The 22,684-nt window shown below is 42.2% G+C and overlaps 1 protein-coding gene across 8 annotated transcripts in view; it reads left to right on the top strand.

The window, feature by feature from the left end:
- Window positions 1-22,684, top strand: part of SCNN1B (sodium channel epithelial 1 subunit beta) — a 75,947-nt gene that overhangs the window by 24,613 nt on the left and 28,650 nt on the right. For 7 of the 8 annotated variants that reach the window (XM_061210146.1, XM_061210150.1, XM_061210147.1 and 4 more), the window contains exon 2: window positions 21,220-21,538. In XM_061210146.1, coding sequence (XP_061066129.1) covers window positions 21,228-21,538 — 311 coding nt within the window. In that variant the 5' untranslated portion in view covers window positions 21,220-21,227. Of the gene's footprint in view, window positions 1-18,308; window positions 18,431-21,219; window positions 21,539-22,684 lie in introns of those variants that run through there. The other variant, XM_061210151.1, reaches the window with a different exon arrangement.

The following is a 22,684-nucleotide window of genomic DNA, read 5'->3' on the forward strand; positions in this document are numbered from 1 at the left end:
TGGGTGCCACTTCTCCAGCTGGCCATTTTGCCACAAATGACAGTCCCCAAAACTCAGGCTGAATACTCTGGTTAATTTTGAATAATTCTTCTCTTTGCATAAAATAATAATAATAATAGCATCTATCACTTATCAAGACTACTACGTGCAGGCACTGTGCAAAGTGCTTCCCACTCATTATCTCATTGAATCCTGACAACAACCTAGAAGGCACAGCTACTATTATCCCCACTTTACAGATGAGAAAATTAAGACTCCTAAAGGCCAACCCCTTGTTGTCATGAATTGAGCCCCTCCCCACTGGAGGAAACAACAGAGCCAGACCCTAACTGGGGACTGACTCCCAAGCCCTCCCCTGTCTGACCCTGATGAGAATGTAAGTCCCTTCTGGGTCCTTAACATCGCGTGTTTGGTGGCCTATCAAAGCCCCAGGATGTGCTCGTCTGTGCTGTGTGTGGGAATCCCTCGTTGCCCTGGGAGGGTGCTCCCTGCCTGTAGGATCAGAGGGTGACTCCACCATCACCCCTCTGTGGAGCGAAATAGTGGGACACTGGGGGCATCCCCCATACCACCCCCGGACCCCACCCCCAAGGCGTGGGGCAGTGACCCCAAAGGACATCTCCACAGGGTGCGGAGTGTGGTCACTGCCTCGACACCGTAGAGGAGGAGGAGGGTGAGGACTCGGACGTGACCTCGGCAGTACAGAGCCACGCATTCTTAGCATTTCGGGGCTAGAATGAACATGAAAGCGCTTCTAAACCAGTGCTTTCCAACCTCTCACGTCATGGAAGATAGAGAATGGGCATGTTTGTATCAAGCATTAAGGTGAAGGGGCAAGACGGCTTGTGCCTGCCAGCGATGGGGGGGCGGGTGCTCCTGCTGCCCCAGCCCGCGCCTGCCACCCAAAGGCCAAGGGCACCAACACCTCAGCTCACCTGATGCACTGACTCCGGCACACCTGTCGGGACTGCTCTTCCTTGCTTTGCTCCCATAGCTCTCGTGGAGAGCAGTTGGCACCTATCCACCCTCCAGCAGCCTTTTCATTCTGGGCACTGAGGTGGTTTCTAGTTTGAGGGTGTTACAGTGTTGCAGTCACCATCCTTCCTGTGCGTACCTGCACGTGTGTGCACACACGTGCACACGCTCACGCACACACTCGCGCAAGCACCCATGCACACAGGCACCTAGGGACACATGCCCGAGAAGTGGAACTGTTGGGTCCTGGCTGTCACATTTTAAATGCAATAGGGGGAGTTCCCTGGTCCAGTGATTAGGACTCGGGACTTTCACTGCCAGGGGCCTGGGTTCGATCCCTGGTTAGGGAACTAGGATCCCTCAAGCTGCGCAGTGTGTCCAAAAAAAATGTTTTTAATAAAAAATAAAAAGGGACTTCCCTGGTGGCACAGTGGTTAAGACTCTGTGCTCCCAATGCAGGGGGCCCGGGTTCCATCCCTGGTCAGGGAACTAGATCCCATATGCATGCCACAACTAAGGAGCCAGCGAGCTGCAGCTAAGGAGCCCGTGAGCCACAACTAAGAAGCCCGCCTGCCGCAACTAAGACCCAGCGCAACCAAATAAATAAATAAATAAAATATATTTTAAAAATAAATCAATAAATAGTAAATGCAGTAGAGACTGCCAAACTACTCTCCAGTGACTGCACCAACTTAAACCCCATTGGTATGTAAAGGTGTGCTTTGTAATACCTGGTATTACAAAATGTTTTCATCTTTGCGAATCGAATGGTTGCCATGCAGATTCTTTTTCCACTTAACTTCAATCAGCATAAATTTTAAAATTGCTTTTTTAAATGTTTTTTTTCTGTCTCCTGGGAGCGTGTAGGCTACACAAAGACAGGGACTTCTTACTGAGGGATGCTGGGTGCCTAGAACAGTGCTGAGCACACAGTAGGTGCTTAGTAAATATTTCGTGACTGAATAAATGAATAGATTAAACATTGAAATGGCCCAAAATACAAAAGGTGCCAAAGGAGTAACTCATTTTTAAAAGTCTCCTTCCCTGCCTGTGCCCCCAGCACCCAGTTCCCCTTCTTGAAGGCAGCTTATGTCAGCACTTTGTTGTCTGGCCCGTTGGAGATGGGCTATGCACGAACAACTAAATATCTCTATGCTGTTTTCCTTTTTTTTTTTTTTTAATGTATTTATTTGTTTATTTATTTTTGCTGCATTGGGTCTTCATTGCTGCACGCGGGCTTTCTCTAGTTGCGGCGAGCTGGGGCTACTCTTCATTGCAGTGCGCGGGCTTCTCACTGCGGTGGCTTCTCTTGTTGCGGAGCATGGGCTCTAGGGCACGCGGGCTTCAGTGGTTGTGGCTCGCAGGCTCTAGAGCGCAGGCTCGGTAGTTGTGGCGCACGGGCTTAGCTGCTCCGCGGCACGTGGGATCTTCCCGGACCAGGGCTCGAACCCGTGTCCCCTGCATCGGGAGGCGGATTCTTAACCACTGTGCCACCAGGGAAGTTCCCCCCCTCCCCCGCCTTTTTTTTTTTTAACACAAATGCATACCAGCTTTATATATGGTTCTGCCCTTTCTTATCTCTCACTTAATGACATACCTTGGCAGCACTCTTCATCTCTGAGCAGCTCAGCTAAGACCACTGTGTCTCCTCTCCTGGAGGACGGGAGGGAGCCACTTTTTTTTTTTTTATTGAAGTATAGTTGACTTACATGATTAAATTAGGTTCAGGTGTACAGCATAGTGATTCAATATTTTTATAGATTATACTCCATATAAAGCTATTATAAAACATTGGCTATATTCCCTGTGCTGCACATCCTTGTATCTTATCTATTTTATACCTAGTAGTTTGTACCTTTTAATCCTCTTACCCTATTCTGCCCCGTCCCCCACCCCCCTGGGAGCCACTTTTTTAAGGTCTTATCAGTCACACTGCATTTGGCTTTATGGGAGGACCCCTGGAGGCCGGGGAACCACAGCCTTGGGAAAAGGAGGTGCATATGTGCACACAGAGGAGGTGGAGCCTATTGCTACCCTGCAGACTTCCCCAGCACCCACCAGATCGGGAGCAAGAGGTCACATGTCCCATCAGGCGTGTCGGTAAGAGGTGGCTGGAAGCCAAGGGACCTGGTTTCTGTTTCCAGATCTGCCTGACTCACTGTGACCGTGAGTAAGTGCCTTTGTGCTCTGGTTACCTTCTCTGTGAAATGGGCATAATTCTGGCTACCCGAACTTACCTGAAAGGCTGACATGAAAACGCAGGAGGAAATGCTTGATAGAGATTGTGTGCTTCAAGTGGGCAGAAAACAATTAACAGAGAATTTCCTCAAGGATCATAAGGAAGATGGTCTTAAATCTTTTGAGAGGAACCCTTTATTCAATCGTGGAATTATTTTAATATGTCTTAAGAAAAAAATGGCTTAGCACATCAAACATTCACAGGCATAGTGTTGCTTAGGATGAGGGTGAATTTTTTTAAGCAAAAAAGACGAGTTCAGATGATGTTATATATTAAGTGAATAATGATACAAGTGCTATCTGGATTTAGCAAAAATCGTGAAGGTGGTATGCAAATGATTGATGTTTGGGAAACATTGAATTAGCAGGTATTTGGGGGGGCAAATAACGAAATCAAACTTACAAATAGTTATTTGAAAACCTATTTTAAGGATTTTTTTCTTATTTAATGCAAATATATAGGACACAGTAAATCAGGTTTTGACAAACTTTTTCTGTAAAGGGCCAGGTATAGTTAATAGTTAAGGCTTTGTGGGCCACAAACACTGCATATTCTTTTTTTTTTTTTCTTTACAACTCTTTGAAAACATAAAAACCATTATTAACCGGAGGGCCATACAAAAACAGGCTGGCTTTTCAACTTTACAGACCCTTGCAGTAAATTGAGGAATTTATTGAACATAATAGCTGCTAGTACTCCAAATACAGGTACAACAACCTGTGTGGGACCCATTTATTAATGACACATTTATTAATAACATTAATGTTCTACTTACTCCCATTTTTTAGTATTATTATGAACTCATGGATTTTTAATGTATTTAATATGTTTCAATTAATCGCATGCTTTTTAAAAAAATGTTATTTTATTTATTTATTTTTTTATACAGCAGGTTCTTATTAGTCATCCATTTTATACATATTAGTGTATACATGTCAATCCCAATCTTCCAGTTCATCCCACCACCGCCCCCCCACCCGCTTTCCCCCCTTGGTGTCCATACATTTGTTCTCTACATCTGTGTCTCTATTTCTTCCCTGCCAACCGGTTCATCTGTACCATTTTTCTAGGTTCCACATATATGCGTTAATATACGATATTTGTTTTTCTCTTTCTGACTTACTTCACTCTGTAGGACAGCCTCTAGGTCCATCCACGTCTCTGCAAATGACCCAGTTTCGTTCCTTTTTATGGCTGAGTAATACTCCATTGTATATAGGTACCACATCTTCTCTATCCATTTGTCTGTCGGTGGGCATTTAGGTTGCTTCCATGACCTGGCTATTGTAAATAGTGCTGCAGTGAACATTGGGGTGCATGTGTCTTTTTGAATTATGGTTTTCTCTGCATATATATGCCCAGGAGTGGGATTGCTGGGTCATATGGTAATTCTATTTTTAGCTTTTTAAGGAACCTCCATACTGTTCTCCATAGTGGCTGTATCAATTTGCATTCCCACCAACAGTGCATGAGGGTTCCTTTTTCTCCACACCCTCTCCAGCACTTATTGTTTGTAGATTTTCTGATGATGCCCATTCTAACCGGTATGAGGTGATACCTCCTTGTAGTTTTGATTTGCATTTGTCTAATAATTAGTGATGTTGAGCAGCTTTTCATGTGCCTCTTGGCCATCTGTATGTCTTCTTTGGAGAGATGTCTGTTTAGGTCTTCTGCCCATTTTTTTTTTTTTTAATTTATTTATTTTTGGCTGTGTTGGCTCTTCCTTGCTGCGTGCGTGCTTTCTCCAGTTGCGGCGAGTGGGGGCTACTCTTCGTTGCGGTGCGTGGGCTTCTCATCGCAGTGGCTTCTCTTGTTGCGGAGCACGGGCTCTAGGCACGCGGGCGTCCATAGTTGTGGCTCGCGGGCCCTAGAGTGCAGGCTCAGTAGTTGTGGCACACGGGCTTCGTTACTCCGCGGCGTGTGAGAACTTCCCAGAGCAGGGCTTGAACCCTTGTCCCCTGCATTGGGAGGCGGATTCTTAACCACTGTGCCACCAGGGAAGCCCTGCCCATTTTTTGATTGGGTTGTTTGTTTTTTTAATACTGAGCTGCATAAGCTGTTTATATATTTTGGAGATTAATCCTTTGTCCACTGATTCATTTGCAAATATTTTCTCCCATTCTGAGGGTTGTCTTTCCATCTTGTTCATAGTTTCCTTTGCTGTGCAAGAGCTTTTAAGTTTCATTAGGCCCCATTTGTTTATTTTTGTTTTTATTTCCATTTCTCTAGGAGGTGGGTCAAAAAGGATCTTGCTGTGATGTATGTCTTAGAGTGTTCTGCCTATGTTTTCCTCTAAAAGTTTTATAGTGTCTGGCCTTACATTTAGGTCTTTAATCCATTTTGAGTTTATTTTTGTGTATGGTGTTAGGGAGTGTTCTAATTTCATTCTTTGACATGTAGCTGTCCAGTTTTCCCAGCACCACTTATTGAAGAGACTGTCTTTTCTCCATTGTATTGTATATCCTTGCCTCCTTTGTCGTAGATTAGTTGACCATAGGTGCATGGGTTTATCTCTGGGCTTTCTATCCTGTTCCATTGATCTATATTTCTGTTTTTGTGCCAGTACCATATTGTCTTGCTTACTGTAGCTTTGTAGTATAGTCTGAAGTCAGGGAGTCTGATTCCTCCAGCTCCATTTTTCTTTCTCAAGATTGCCTTGGCTATTCGGGGTCTTTTGTGTCTCCATAACAATCTTAAGATTTATTGTTCTAGTTCTGTAAAAAAGGCCATTGGTAATTTTTTTTAAATGATGCTCAAATTGTCCCATCTTTGCCAGTAAGATGGGACAATTTGAGCGTCATTTTAATCGACCCAGTAGTCTTTGATAGCTTTCTTTGCTTTCTGGTAAGAGATCTCAGACTCATCTTGTACATTTCCTGCACCAAAACTCGTATCAGCCATTTTTCTAAGAAACCCTGATTCCCTTTAGTCGAGAATGGTATTTAGAGACCAAAATCTAGGTGTCTGGAATGCACACATTTGCATTTATAAGTAGAAATGATGTCCAGGATATGTCCTGGTCCCTGGGGAGATTCTGACTGCCCCCCTAAAACTCTCCTTCACCATCTCCAGCCTGGTACAGTGAGCCCCATCAATGGCTCTGACCTGGCTAAGTTTTCAAGAACAAAGAGTCAGTCATGCTCTGGGGCTAACGAGGCAGAAACATGAAAGATTTTTCAATAACTAGAGTCCAACCCATTTTCAGGTTAACCTTCAATTAACTATAAAAATCCAGCTACCCAGAACTCTTATTCCCTGATAACCTTGGATAATTGAGGTTTTGCTGCAAAAATAAATACAGGGGATTTTAATGAAAGCATCTGACCTGTAATTTATAGGGGTCACAAAGTCAGATGTCCACATAAGCCAAGGCAAGAGTTAAAAAACGAGTGAAGTGGGCTGAGTATAAGAAAATAGAGAATGGGGAGAATTGGGGTGAACTGGGGAGCACAGTCTCCATCTAAGGAGGGCGGCCGCTAGTCATTTCGAACAGAAACTGCCATGTGGGGACAATTACCAGATCTTTCTGATTTTTCAAAAGTTGAAGAAAATCTAGATTTTTTGAAAATGTGAACTTGCGTAATTTTGAGATGGCAGTGGATTTAAGTGTTTTGTTAAAACTTTATTTAGATGTAATTTATTGACAATTAAATACATCCATTTCAAGTATAGCATTTGATGAGTTTTTACAAATGCATACATCTAATTAACCACCATCTCACTCAAGATATAGAATATTTGCATCACCTCCAAAAGGTGCCCTTGTGTACCGTTCCGGTCGATCCACTATTCACATCGAGCACAGGAAATCACTGATCTGCTTTCTGTCACTATAGATTAGTTATGTCTTTCCCAGGGTTTCATATAAATGAAGTCATATCTTATGTACTTTTTTGTGTCTAGCTTCTTTTTATTTTTTTATTTTTTTTAATTTTTTAAAAATAATTAATTAATTAATTTTTGACTGTGTTGGGTCTTCGTTTCTATGTGCGGGCTTTCTCCAGTTGCGGCGAGCGGGGGCCACTCTTCATCGCGGTGCGCTGGCCTCTCACTGTCGCAGCCTCTCCCGTTGCGGAGCACAGGCTCCAGACGCGCAGGCTCAGTAGTTGTGGCTGCCGGGCTTAGTTGCTCCACGGCATGTGGGATCTTCCCAGACCAGGGCTCGAACCCGTGTCCCCTGCATTGGCAGGCGGATTCTCAACCACTGCGCCACCAGGGAAGCCCTGTGTCTAGCTTCTTTTACTCAGAATAATGGCTTTTTAAAAAAATATCCATCCGTGTTGTTGTATGTATCAATAGTTGGTTCCTTTTATTGCTGAATAGTATTCCATTGTATGGATATGCTACAATTTGTTTATTTACTCACCTGTTGGTGGACACTTGCTTGTTTCCAGTTTGGGATTATTAATGAATAAGGTTGCTGTGAGTATATATATACACACCTTTGTGTGAAAATATGTTTTCAGTTCTCTTGGATAAATAAGAGTGGACCTGAAAGGTCATATAATAAGTACCCATTTAACTTTATGAGAAACTGCCAAACTGTTTTCCAAAGTGACTGTACCATTTTGCATTCCATCCAGTCATGTAGGAGAGTTCTGATTGCCTCACATCTTCGCTAACACGGGATACTGTCAGTCCTTCTAGTGGGTGGGAAATGGTATCTCATTGTGGTTTATATTTGCATTTTCCCAGTGACTAATGATGTTAGGCGTTTTTTCATGTGCTTATGAGCCATTCATATATCTTCTTTTATGAAGTGTGTTTTTAAATCTTTTGCCCTTCATTGCGGGGGTTGGGTTGTTTGTCTTATTATTGAGTTGCAAGGATTGTTTATGTATTCTGCATACAAATTCTTTGTCAGTCATATTACTACAAGGATTTTCTCCCAGTGACTTGCTCTTTCATTTTCTTAACAGTGTTTTGAAGAGCAGAAGATTTAATTTTAATAAAGGACAAATCTTTTTTTTCCTTTTATTATTCATGATTTTACTGTTCTATCTAAAAGGTCTTTTGCCTACCCCAGGATTGCACAGATTTTTCTCTTATACTTTCTTCTGGATGTTTTATAGTTTTAGCTCTTGTGTTTAGGTCCCTGATCCATTTCAAGTTAACTTTGGTATCTAGTGTGAGATAGGAGTTGAGATTCCTTTTTCTTATATGGATATCCATTGTTCCAGCATGTTTTGTTGAAACGACTATCCTTTCTGCATGAATTACCTTGGCACCTTTGTAGGTCTATTTCTGGACTCTATCATATCCCATTGATTAATATGTCCATCATCACACCAGTATTACACTGTTCTGATTATTATACTTGATAGTAAGTCTTGATATCAGATAGTATAAATCCTTCAATTTTGCTCCTCTTTTTCAAAAGTTTTTTTTTTTCTATTTTAGTTTTTTTACTTTTCCATATAATATTTAGAATTAGCTTGTCAATTTCTACACACTGTCTGCTGGGATTTTGATTGAGATTGAATTAACTCTAGAGATTGATTTGAGGTTAATTGACATCTTAACAACATTGAGTCTTCTGATCCAGGAATATGTTATATCTCTTCATTTATTCAGGTTTTCTTTAAATTAAATATATTTTTTTAAAACCACCAAGGGCACCAAGACAATTAAATAGGGGAAAGAATAGTCTTGGTGTTGGGACAAGTGGTTATCCTCATGCAAAAGAATGAAACTGAACCCCTACCTCACACCATATACAAAAATTAATTCAAACTGGATCAAAGACCTAAATGTAAGAGCTAAAACCATAAAACTCTTAGAATAAATCATAGGAATAAATCTTTATGATCTTGACTTAGGCAATGAATTCTTAGATACGACACCAAATCATAAACAACAAAAGAAATATAGACAAGTTGAGCACCATCAAAATTAAACATTTTTGTGTTTCAAAGGGCACCATCAAGAAAATGAAAATATGACCCACAGAATGGGAGAATATTTTTGCAAACCCTATATCTGAAAAGGGACTTGTATACAGAATATATAAATAACTCTTAAACTTAATAATAAAAAGCCAAATAACCCAATTAAAAAATAAGCAAAGGATTTGAATAGATATTTCTTGAGAGAAGATATATTGGCCATATAATGGATATAATAGCCAATAAGCACATGAAAAGACGTTTAACATCATTAACTATCAGGAAATGCTAATGAAAACCAGAGTAAGATGCCACTTCACATCTACTATATTAATGGATAATAACAAGTGTTATAGAGAATGTGGAGAAATTGGAACCCTCATACACTGCTGGTGGAATTGTGAAATAGTTCAGCCATTTTGGAAAACAGTCTGGCAGTTCTTCCAAAGGTTAAACATAGAATTACCATATGGTCCAGTTGGTATATCCACTCCTAGGTATATACCCAAGAGAAAGGAAAACATGTCCACACAAAAACTTGTACATGATTGTTCACCACAGTATTATTCATAATAGCCAAAAAGTAAAAACAATTCAAATGTCCATCAATTGATGAATGAATAAATAAAAAGTGGTGTATCCATAATATGGAATATTATTTGGCAATAAAAAGGAATGAAGTAGTGATGCATGCTACAACATGGAGGAACCTTGAAAACATTATGCAAAGTGAAAAACCAGTCACAGAAGACCACATAATATATTTATGTGAAATTTATATGAAATGTCCAGAATAGGCAATCTATAGAGACAGAAAATAGATTAGTGATTGCCTGGGGTGGGGGAGGGTAGAGGAAGGAGTGAGAAGTGACTGGTAATGGGTACAGAGTTTCTTTTGGAGGAGATGAAAATGTTTTAAAATGTACTGTGGTGATGGATGAACAACTCTGTGAATATACTAAAATCCACTGAATCTATACTTTAAATGGATGAGTTATATGGTATGTGAATTCTATCTCAATAAAGCTGTTATTTACAAAAGGAAATTATATTTTTAAAAATACTGTGCTACAGTGTTCATTGCAGCTCTATTTACAATAGCCAGGACATGGAAGCAACCTGGGTGTCCATTGACAGATGAATGGATAGAGAGGATGTGGCACATGTACCCAATGACTATTACTCAGCCATAAAAAGAAACAGAATTGAGTTATTTGTAGTGAGGTGGATGGACCTAGAGTCTGTCATACAGAGTAAAGTAAGTCAGAAAGAGAAAAACAAATACTGTATGCTAACACATATATATGGAATCTAAAAAAAAAAAAAAAAAATGGTCATGAAGAACCTAGGGGCAGGACGGGAATAAAGACGCAGACCTACTAGAGAACGGACTTGAGGACACGGGGAGGGGGAAGGGTAAGCTGGGACAGATTGAGAGAGTGACATGGACATATATACACTACCAAATGTAAAATACATAGCTAGTGGGAGGCAGCCGCATAGCACAGGGAGATCAGCTCGGTGCTTTGTGACCACCTAGAGGGGTGGGATAGGGAGGGTGGGAGGGAGGGAGATGCAAGAGGGAAGAGATGTGGGGATATATGTATATGTATAGCTGATTCACTTTGTTATAAAGCAGAAACTAACACACCATTGTAAAGCAATTATACTCCAATAAAGATGTTAAAAAAAAAAATCTTTTTCAAACCCACAAAAATTTAATGAGAAAAGTGTCATTGGTTTTTATTTTCACCAAATCTCTTTAACGTCTTGTTTAATATATTGCCATATCTGTTTTGGTATTTATTGTGTTGGAAAATACTATTTTGCTTGGAGTATATGAAATAAATTCAGCTTCACACAGAAAAAAAAAAAAACTGTGCTAACAACAACAAAAAACTTTTGCAAATCCAGTACAGCTCATGGGTCATCCATTTGCAACCCCTCGAAGTCCATACGTGGACTCAGTCTCCACTTGGTTCCCACTATCCTTCCCCCCAGGACACTGAGTCAAATCTCAGGTACAATTTATCTCTGAAAGTGAGCAGATATTTTCTCATAAGAAAACAGAAACGGTTGTACACAACATTTATTGTTTTTGCATTTGCTGCCAGGAATGTTCTCCAAGAGTTCGGGGTCAAGTTGTAGATAGTGATCTGTGACTCTCGAAGCATGACAGTGTCCACTCTTCCTGAGTCCATACCTGGACTCAGTCTCCACTTGGCTTGTTTGGGTTGGTTTAAGCTGTAAGCTGATTCAAACCTTTCTGCACAAGCTGTGTATACATTCCAAACACAGACCATCTATCACCCTGGTGGTGAAATCTGACAAGAACAACATAAAGTGATTTATAGCACTTATTGATTTTAACTTAGCTAATGTCCCAAACTAGTTAGGAGATAAGGCGGTACTCAGCAAACTTCTGTTATTTGCCTACCATTGTCACAGTTTTTGTTGTATGTATTACTATTGTTTGTAATTAATAATTTTCTTTATACCTATTTCTCTTTTTTTTTGAATTTTATTTTATTTATTTTTTATACAGCAGGTTCTTATTAGGTATCTATTTTATACATATTAGTGTATATATGTCAATCCCAGTCTCCCAATTCATCCCACCAGCACCACCACCTCCCCTGCCACTTTCCCCCCTTGGTGTCCCTACGTTTGTTCTCTACATCTGTGTCTCTATTTCTTCCCTGCAAACCGGTTCATCTGTACCATTTTTCTAGGTTCCACATATATGCGTTAATATACAATATTTGTTTTTCTCTTTCTGACTTATTTCACTCTGTAGGACAGTCTCTAGGTCCATCCACGTCTCTGCAAATGACCCAGTTTCGTTCCTTTTTATGGCTGAGTAATACTCCATTGTATATATGTACCACATCTTCTCTATCCATTTGTCTGTCGGTGGGCATTTAGGTTGCTTCCATGACCTGGCTATTGCAAATAGTGCTGCAGTGAACATTGGGGTGCATGTGTCTTTTTGAATTATGGTTTTCTCTGAGTATATGCCCAGGAGTGGGATTGCTGGGTCATATGGTAATTCTATTTTTAGCTTTTTAAGGAACCTCCATACTGTTCTCCATAGTGGCTGTGTCAGTTGACATTCCCACCAACAGTGCAACAGATGCCCATTCTAACTGGTGTGAGGTGATACCTCATTGTAGTTTTGATTTGAATTTCTCTAATAATTAGTGATGTTGAACTTTGAAAGTTGAGCACAGCTTTTCATGTGCTTCTTGGCCATCTGTATGTCTTCTTTGGAGAAATGTCTATTTAGGTCTTCTGCCCATTTTCTGATTGGGTTGTTTGTTTTCTTAATATGAGCTGCATGAGCTGTTTGCAAATATTTTCTCCCATTCTGAGGGTTGTCTTTTTGTCTTGTTTGTAGTTTCCTTTGCTTTGCAAAAGTAAGTTTCATTAGGTCCCATTTGTTTATTTTTGTTTTTAATTCCATTACTCTAGGAGGTGGGTCAAAAAAGATCTTGCTGTGACTTATGTCAAAGAGTGTTCTTCCTATGTTTTCCTCTAAGAGTTTTATAGTGTCCAGTCTTACATTTAGGTCTCTAATCCATTTTGAGTTTATTTTTGTGTATGGTGTTAAGGAGTGTTCTAATTTCATTCTTTTACATGTAGCTGTCCAGTTTTCCCAGCACCACTTATTGAAGAGACTGACTTTTCTCCATTGTATATCCTTGCCTCCTTTGTCATAGATTACTTGACCATAGGTGCATGGGTTTATCTCTGGGCTTTCTATCCTCTTCCATTGATCTATATTTCTGTTTTTGTGCCAGCACCATATTGTCTTGATTACTGTAGCTTTGTAGTATAGTCTGAAGTCAGGGAGTCTGAGTCCTCCAGCTCCGCTTTTTTTCCCTCAAGACAGCTTTGGCTATTCGGGGTCTTTTGTGTCTCCATACATATTTAAGACTTTTTGTTCTAGTTCTGTAAAAAAATGCCACTGGTCATTTGATAGGGATTGCATTGAATCTGTAGATTGCTTTGGGTAGTATAGTCATTTTCACAATATTGATTCTTCCAACCCAAGAACATGGTATATCTCTCCAACTGTTTGTGTCATCTTTGATTTCTTTCATCAGTGTCTTATAGTTTTCTGAGTACAGGTCTTTTACCTCCTTAGGTAGGTTTATTCCTAGGTATTTTATTCTTTTTGTTGCAATGGTGAATGGGATTGTTTCCTTAATTTCTCTTTCTGATCTTTCGTTGTTAGTGTATAGGAATGCAAGAGATTTCTGTGCATTAATTTTGTATCCTGCAACTTTACCAAATTCATTGATTAGCTCTAGTAGTTTTCTGGTGGCATCTTTAGGATTCTCTATGTATAGTATCATGTCATCTGCAAACAGTGACAGTTTTACTTCTTCTTTTCCAATTTGTATTCCTTTTATTTCTTTTTCTTCTCTGATTGCTGTGGCTAAAACTTCCAAAACTATGTTGAATAATAGTGGCGAGAGTGGACATCCTTGTCTTGTTCCTGATCTTAGAGGAAATGCTTTCAGTTTCTCACCATTGAGAATGATGTTTGCTGTGGGTTTGTCGTATATGGCCTTTATTATGTTGAGGTAGGCTTCCTCTATGCCCACTTCCTGGAGAGTTTTTATGATAAATGGGTGTTGAATTTTGTCAAAAGCTTTTTCTGCATCTGTTGAGATGATCATATGGTTTTTATTCTTCAGTTTGTTAATATGGTGTATCACATTGATTGATTTGCATATATTGAAGAATCCTTGCATCCCGGGATAAATCCCACTTGATCATGGTGTATGATCCTTTTAATATGTTGTTAGATTCTGTTTGCTAGTATTTTGTTGAGGATTTTTGCATCTATATTCATCAGTGATATTGGTCTGTAATTTTCTTTTATTGTAGTATCTTTGTCTGGTTTTGGTATCAGGGTGATGGTGGCCTCATAGGATGAGTTTGGGCTTGTTCCTTCCTCTGCAATTTTTTGGAAGAGTTTGAGAAGGATAGGTGTTAGCTCTCTGTAAATGTTTGATAGAATTCACCTGTGAAGCCATCTGGTCCTGGGCTTTTGTTTGTTGGAAGTTTTTTTTTTTTTTTTAATTTATTTTTGGCTGTGTTGGGTCTTCGTTTCTGTGCGAGGGCTTTCTCTAGTTGCGACAAGCGGGGGCCACTCTTCATCGCGGTGCACGGGCCTCTCACTGTCGCGGCCTCTCTTGTTGCGGAGCACAGGCTCCAAACGCGCAGGCTCAGTAGTTGTGGCTCACGGGCCTAGTTGCTCCGCGGCATGTGGGATCTTCCCAGACCAGGGCTCGAACCCGTGTCCCCTGCATTGGCAGGCAGATTCTCAACCTCTGCGCCACCAGGGCAGCCCCTGTTGGAATATTTTTAATCACACTTTCAATTTCATTACTTGCGATTGGTCTGTTCATATTTTCTATTTCTTCCTGGTTCAGTCTTGGATGGTTATACCTTTCTAAAAATTTGTCCATTTCTTCCAGGTTGTCCATTTTATTGGCATAGAATTGCTTGTAGTAGTCTCTTATGATACTTTGTATTTCTGCTGTGTCCATTGTAACTTCTCCTTTTTCATTTCTAATTCTATTGATTTGACTCCTCTCCCTCTTTTTCTTGATGAGTCTGACTAAAGGTTTATCAATTTTGTTTATCTTCTCAAAGAACCAGCTTTTAGTTTTATTGATCTTCGCTATTGCTTTCTTTGTTTCTATTTCATTTATTTCTGCTCTGATCTTTATGATTTCTTTCCATCTACTAACTTTGGGTTTTTTTGTTCTTCTTTCTCTAGTTCCTTTAGGTATAAGGTTAGATTGTTTATTTGAGATTTTTCTTGTTTCTTGAGATAGGCTTGTATTGCTATAAACTTCCCTCTTAGAACTGCTTTTGCTGCATCACATAGGTTTTGGATTGTTGTGTTTTCGTTGTAATTTGTCTCTAGGTATTTTTTGATTTCCTCTGTGATTTCTTCAGTGATCTCTTGGTTATTTAGTAACGTATTGTTTAGCCTCCATGTGTTTGTGTTTTTCACGTTTTTTTCCTGGTAATTGATTTCTAATCTCATAGCGTTGTGGTCAGAAAAGATGCTTGATATGATTTCAATTTTCTTAAATTTACTGAGGCTTGATTTGTGACCCAGAATATGATCTCTCCTGGAGAATGTTTCGAGTGCACTTGAGAAGAAAGTGTAATCTGCTGTTTTGGGATGGAATGTCCTATAAATATCAATTAAATCTATCTGGTCTATTGTGTCATTTAAAGCTTGTGTTTCCTTATTAATTTTCTGTCTGGATGATCTGTCCATTGGTGTAAATGAGGTGTTAAAGTCCCCCACTATTATTGTGTTACCGTCGATTTCCTCCTTTATAGCTGTTAGCAGTTGCCTTATGTAATGAGGTGCTCCTGTGTTGGGTGCGTATATATTTATAATTGTTATAGCTTCCTCTTGGACTGATCCCTTGATCACTATGTAGTGTCCTTCTTTGTCTCTCTTTTTTTTTTTAATTTATTTATTTATTTATTTATTTATTTTTGACTGTGTTGGATCTTCGTTTCTGTGTGAGGGCTTTCTCCAGTTGCAGCAAGCGGGGGCCACTCTTCATCGCAGTGCGCGGGCCTCTCACTGTCCCAGCCTCTCCCGTTGCGGAGCACAAGCTCCAGACGCGCAGGCTCAGTAGTTGTGGCTCATGGGCTTAGTTGCTCTGCGGTATGTGGGATCTTCCCAGACCAGGGCTCAAACCCGTGTCCCCTGCATTGGCAGGCAGATTCTTAACCACTGCGCCACCAGGGAAGCCCAGCCTTCTTTGGCTCTTGTAATAGTCTTTATTTTAAAGTCTATTTTGTCTGATATGAGAATTGCTACTCCAGCTTTCTTTTGATTTTCATTTGCATGGAATATCTTTTTCCATCCCCTCACTTTCAGTCTGTATGTGTCCCTAGGTCTGAAGTGGGTCTCTTGTAGACAGCATATATATGGGTCTTGTTTTTGTATCCATTCAGCAAGCCTGTGTCTTTTGGTTGGAGCATTTAATCTATTCACGTTTAAGGTAATTGTTGATATGTATATTTCTATTACCATTTTCTTAATTGTTATGGGTTCGTTTTTGTAGGTCCTTTCCTTCTCTTGTGTTTCCCACTTAGAGAAGTTCCTTTAGCATTTGTTGTAGAGCTGGTTTGGTGGTGCTGAATTCTCTTAGCTTTTGCTTGTCTATAAAGCTTTTGATTTCTCCGTCAAATCTGAATGAGATCCTTGCTGGGTAGAGTAATCTTGGTTGTAGGTTCTTCCCTTTCATCACTTTAAATATATCGTGCCACTCCCTTCTGGCTTGTAGAGTTTCTGCTGAGAAATCAGCTGTTAACCTTATGGGAGTTCCCTTGTATGTTATTTGTCATTTTTCCCTTGTTGCTTTCAATAATTTTTCTTTGTCTTTAATCTTTGTCAATTTGATTACTATGTGTCTCGGCGTGTTTCTCCTTGGGTTTATCCTGCCTGGGACTCTCTGCACTTCCTGGACTTGGGTAGCTATTTCCTTTCCCATGTTAGGGAAGTTTTCAACTATAATCTCTTCAAATATTTTCTCGGGTCCTTTCTCTCTCTTCTCTTTCTGGGACCCCTATAATGCGAATGTTGTTGCGTTTAGCGTTGTCCCAGAGGTCTCTTAGGCTGTCTTCATTTCTTTTCATTCTTTTTTCTTTATTCTGTTCCGTGGCAGTGAATTCCACCATTCTGTCTTCCAGGTCACTTATCCGTTCTTCTGCCTCAGTTGTTCTGCTATTGATTCCTTCTAGTGTATTTTTCATTTCAATTATTGTATTGTTCATCTCTGTTTGTTTGTTCTATAATTCTTCTAGGTGTTTGTTCTTTAATTCTTGTAGGTCTTTGTTAAACATTTCTTGCATCTTCTCGATCTTTGCCTCCATTCTTTTTGTGAGGTCCTGAATCATCTTCACTATCATTATTCTGAATTCTTTTTCTGGAAGGTTGCCTATCTCCACTTCATTTAGTTGTTTTTCTGGGGTTTTATCTTGTTCCTTCATCTGGTACAGAGTCCTCTGCCTTTTCATTTTTTTAAATTTATTTTATTATTTTCATTATTATTTTTAATTTATTTTTGGCTGCATTGGGTCTTTGTTGCTGTGCGCGGGCTTTCTCTAGTTGCGGCGAGTGGGAGCTACTCTTTGTTGCGGTGCACAGGCTTCTCACTGCGGTGGCTTCTCTTGTTGTGGAGCACGGGCTCTAGGTGTGCAGGCTCAGTAGTTGCAGCTTGCAGGCTCTAGAGGGCAGGCTAAGCAGTTGTGGCGCACGGGCTTAGCTGCTCCACGGCATGTGGGATCTTTCTGGACCAGGACTCGAACCCGTGTCCCCTGCATTAGCAGGCGGATTCTTAACCACTGTGCCCCCAGGGAAGTCTTGCCTTTTCATTTTGTCTATCTTTCTGTGAATGTGGTTTTCCTTCCACAGGCTGCAGAATTGTAGTTCTTCTTGCTTCTGCTGTCTGCCCTCTGGTGGATGAGGCTATCTAAGAGGCTTGTGCAAGCTTCCTGATGGGAGGGACTGGTGGTGGGTAGAGCTGGGTGTTGCTCTGGTGGGCAGAGCTCAGTAAAACTTTAATCCGCTTGTCTGCTGATGGGTGGGGCTGGGTTCCCTCCCTGTTGGTTGTTTGGCCTGAGGCGACCCAGCACTGGAGCCTACCCGGCTCTTTGGTGGGCCTAATGGCAGACTCTGGGAGGGCTCATGCCAAGGAGTACTTCCCGGAACTTCTGCTGCCAGTGTCCTTGTCCCCACCGTGAGCCACAGCCACCCCCTGCCTCTGCAGGAGACCCTCCAACACTAGCATGTAGGTCTGGTTCAGTCTCCTATGGGGTCACTGCTCCTTCCCCAGGGTCCTGATGTGCACACTACTTTGTGTGTGTCCTCCAAGAGTGGGGTCTCTGTTCCCCCAGTCTTGTCAAAGTCCTGCAATCAAATCCCGCTAGCCTTCAAAGTCTGATTCTCTGGGAATTCCTCCTCCCATTGCCAGACCCCCAGGTTGGGAAGCCTGACGTGGGGCTCAGAACCTTCACTCCAGTGGGTGGACTTCTGTGGTATAAGTGTCCTCCAGTTTGTGAGTCACCCACCCAGCAGTTATGGGATTTGATTTTATTGTGATTGCGCCCCTCCTACCGTCTCATTGCAGCTTCTCCTTTGTCTTTGGATGTGGGGTATCTTTTTTGGTGAGTTCCAGTGTCTTCCCGTCGATGATTGTTCAGCAGTCAGTTGTGATTCCGGTGCTCTCGCAAGAGGGATGAGCGCACGTCCTTCTACTCCGCCATCTTGAACCAATCTCAGGTCTTTTTTTTTTTTTAACTTAAGTGTATTTATGAACCTAAAGCAAAAGCCAGTGTCTCTTGCCATAAATAGAAGATCCCTCTTAAAAAGAAACCCAGTGAAAACAGAAGGTTGTTGTTACAGATACCGTTGCCTGACAGGGCTCTGAGCGAGCCTGAGGCCTCATTGTTAAACTGGAAGATTAGAGGGGGTTAGATGGATGTTAAGGACCTAAAACTTTCTTCTTGACTGAATCAGAATGGTTAAACTAGAATGGAAGAGGGTAGATATCAGAGAGGCCCTTGGTCTATTTCTTCCACAACTATTTATAGGAGCCTAATGTGCTCTTCACCTCTTGGGCCTTGGGGTGTTGGACTATACAAGACAGATGAAGCCCCAATTCTTTCCAAGTTTAAGGTTGTGGATAAAAATGTATAGGAATGAAGTAACATATGAAGCACACTGCAGTTCCTGGATCATGGTAAACACTTAGTACTTTAATGTTGCTCTCATAGTTGTTATTATTATAGTTATTATTACTTTATTATCCCAGAGCAGGGACTGGGTCCTCTGGGGAAAGGTGCGGGTTGGGTTAGTCTATGAACATCTGTCCTACAGCCATGATGGCCTGGACAGGCACATGGAGCTTGATTTCCATCAGAGAGCAGAGGTAGTGGTGTTAAGAGAGTAAAGCCCTTAATGCTTTGGCCAGGCAGGTGAGGAATGTTACTGTGTCAGACAGTTATGTCAGGAGTGAACATGCCTGGGTAAGTTTAAGATCTCTGTTTATATATGAAGGTCTGGCATTATTCATTTCGATATTCAGTGGTGTTCTAGGCGCTGTCCTGGGCTTGTTGGGAATACAGTGCTGCTACCTTCAGGAGGATTATGATCTCATGGGAGTGAGAAGCCACAGGACAAGCAACTATGACACAGAGTAGAATGAGGAGAATTTCTTTCTCTGTTGGTTGCAAATGATAGACATCCAGCTTGTATCAGCATAAGTAAGAAAGAAAATTTATTGGTTCCCATATCTGCTGAGTCCAGGAATAAAAGGCTTCAGGAATGGCTGGATCCAGGTGTTCAAACGATGTTGTCAGAAATCTGTCTCCATCTTGTGGCTCTGCTTTCCTCTATGTTGGCTTTCTTCTCGGGCAGTCTCCCCATTTTTGATGCCAAATACCGCCAGCTTAGTAGTCTTAGCTAAAAAGGAGGTCTCTTCCTCATTTATTCTAACATAAAGTAACAGAATTGAGTCTAATGGTCCAAACTGGGGTCATGTGAGCCCCCCCCCCAGAGCTAGGGATGGTAGCCTGGCCACTCACACCAACTGAGACTGGGGGAGGGGTTCACCCGAGGAAACATCCAAGCAAGGGGAGAGGGTGCTGGGAAGCAGGCAACACCCTGCCCACCACAGAGCCCCCAGAAAGGCAGAGGCTCTCAGAGGGGGGCAGGGCTCATTCCAGCCAGGGAGTCAGGACAGCTTCACGAAGGAGGTGGCCTTTGGCCAGTTGGGGCTCCAGGGATAGGGCTGGGGTGCTCCTTTAGCAGGTTCTGGCTCTGTATATGGGCAGAAGGAAGGAGGAGACAGGTATTTCCTGAGAGCCATCATGTGCCAGGCTCTTTGACAACTATCTTGGTTAACGTCGCAAGAACCCTGTCTGCTCACGCAGGTGGGAAACAGCCTCAGAAAGGTTAACCATTCCTGGCTGGCCCACAGCTAGCACCCAGCACTCCTGGAGCCACCCTCACCCCGCTCCAGTCCATCTCCACCGAGCAGCTGGGGCGCTCTTTTCAGACCGCAGAGTTGACAGCATCTTGTCTCCACAGGTTCCAACTGTCCTAGGATTGAAACCCCACTCCTTAACATGGCCCACAAGGCCCTGTGCGGCCAGATCTGTTCATGTCCCCAGGCTCCCTCCCGATCGGCCTCTGCTCCTGCTGTCCCCTCCCCCTCCCACCACCACTCCTCTTCTGTCCTTTAACTCAACTCCTCCAAGGACTCCCAGACTTCGGGGCCCCCCGCTTTGTAATAACAGTAGCTGACAGGTGCCAGGCATTAATCCACACTCTACATATTCTCATTCATTTCAGTCTTCACATCAACCCTGTGAGGTGGGGACCGTTATTATCCCCATTTTACAAGATGAGGAAACTGAGGCACTGAGAAAGTGAATTGCTCAAAGTCACACAGCTAGAAAGTGACAGAGCCGAGATTCAAAGCCAGACGTTTCGCTCCAGAGTCCTCATTCTTAACCACTGCCCACTACTGCCTCTGGGTACTCAGGGTCCCAATCCTCGCTATCACATTTTGTAACCGTTTGGTTGACCTCTGTCTCAGCATTCACAGCTGGTAATAATGGTAGCTAACATATTGAGCACTTAGCTGTGCTAGGCACTGTACTTGGCACTTTTTATGTATCACCTAATTTCACCCTCTCAGCAATCCTATAAAAACTAGGTACAGTTGTCCCCGTTTTGCACACGGAGAACCTGAGGAGTTAAGAGTTTAAGTAACTTGTCCACTAAGCTGGAAATTCTCAGAGGGAAGAAACCTTGTCCATTTTGCTCATCATTGAGTCCAGAGGGGCTAATTCAGTGCCTGGCGTACAGTAGGCACTCAATAAATGCTTTGGGGTTGGTTGGATGGATGGATGATAAATGGCAAGAGGGAAGGAAGGAAGGAAGGGAGGGAGGGATAGAAAGAGGGCCTTCCTGTCCCCAGTGCCCATGCTCTGGCCACGACTGGGAGATCCTGGGACGGGAGGCTGTTGTGGTATCTGAAGTGGCTCTCCCGGGTGTATCTGCAGGAGCCACGATGCACATAAAGAAGTACCTGCTCAAGTGCCTGCACCGGCTGCAGAAGGGCCCCGGCTACACATACAAGGAGTTGCTGGTGTGGTACTGTGACAACACCAACACCCATGGCCCCAAACGCATCATCTGCGAGGGGCCCAAGAAGAAGGCCATGTGGTTCGTGCTCACCCTGCTCTTCACCTCCCTCGTCTGCTGGCAATGGGGTGTCTTCATCAGGACCTACCTGAGCTGGGAGGTCAGCGTCTCCCTCTCCATCGGCTTCAAGGCTATGGACTTTCCCGCCGTCACCATCTGCAACACCAGCCCCTTCCAGTAGGTGGTCCCTGGAGCGCGGCTGGTCTCAGCGGGGCTGCATTTCTTCTTTTTTTCCCTTCCTTCCAGCTTTCCTTCCTTCTTTCCCTTTTTCCCCTTTCTCTCTTTCTCTTTCCCTCTTTGCTTTCATCCCTTTGTAGCAAGTAAGATTCAAAATTCATAAACCTCCTAGGCTTAAAAAGAACCTCAAAAAATACCTGGTAGTCCCTGCCTTCAGGCATGCCAGTGCCTATTTATTGATTCAATGTGTATTTATTGAGCACCTACTATTGCCAGGAACTGTTCTAGGCACCAGGAATACATCAGTAACTAAAACAACATGCCTGCCCTCGTCACAGCCTACCAGAGAAAACAGACATTAATCTTTTTTTCCCATAAATATTGAATTCATTGTAATTGTGAGGATTAAAATATATATATAGCAACCATACATTGAGTGCTTATGAAACACCAGGCAGCGTGTTGAGTGTTCTTTGGGTAATTCATGTCATTCTAATCCACACAACCACCCTAAGGGTGGGCACTACTATAGTAGCCCCAATTCATAGGTCAGGAAATGGAGGTTCAGAGAAGTGAGGGAACTTGCCCAGAGACACACAGTGAGCAACTGTAGAATTTGAATCCAGGCCTGATCTGACTCTAGAGCTGCCACTGTTTAACCACGTGATGGCAAGGCCTAGGAAGGGGATACCCAAGGACACCCAACCTAGTCAGGGTTGAGGAAAGGCAGACGGTCAGTCAGAGAAAAATGCCCTGAGGAATGAGTAGAAGTTAGCCAGGCAGAGTTAAGAGAATGCCCCAAGTGGAGGACACAGCACATGCAAAGGTCCTGAGGTGAGACAGAGCTTGGTGCATTCAAGGACTTGACAAAAGGGCCAGCATGTCTGAGTCTCAGGGAACGTTCTTGTCCAAAAGAAGGTCCTGGAAGGGAATTCATATTTCCTGATTACATTTCCAGCTATCAGAAAGTCACTTCTTTCTAGTAATAGGGCTGCTCTTCCTTGCTTGGGTGGTCTTTGAAGCTACTGGAGAAAACTCTTAATAATTATAATAATAACACACCCTGCTTTATAAGCATCACCTAATTGAATCCTCCAAAAGCCCTCTAGGGTAAATATTTCAATCCCCCCCATTTTGTAGATGAGA

This window comes from Eubalaena glacialis, chromosome 13 (genome assembly GCF_028564815.1).
Source record: "Eubalaena glacialis isolate mEubGla1 chromosome 13, mEubGla1.1.hap2.+ XY, whole genome shotgun sequence".
Lineage (NCBI taxonomy): Eukaryota > Metazoa > Chordata > Mammalia > Artiodactyla > Balaenidae > Eubalaena > Eubalaena glacialis.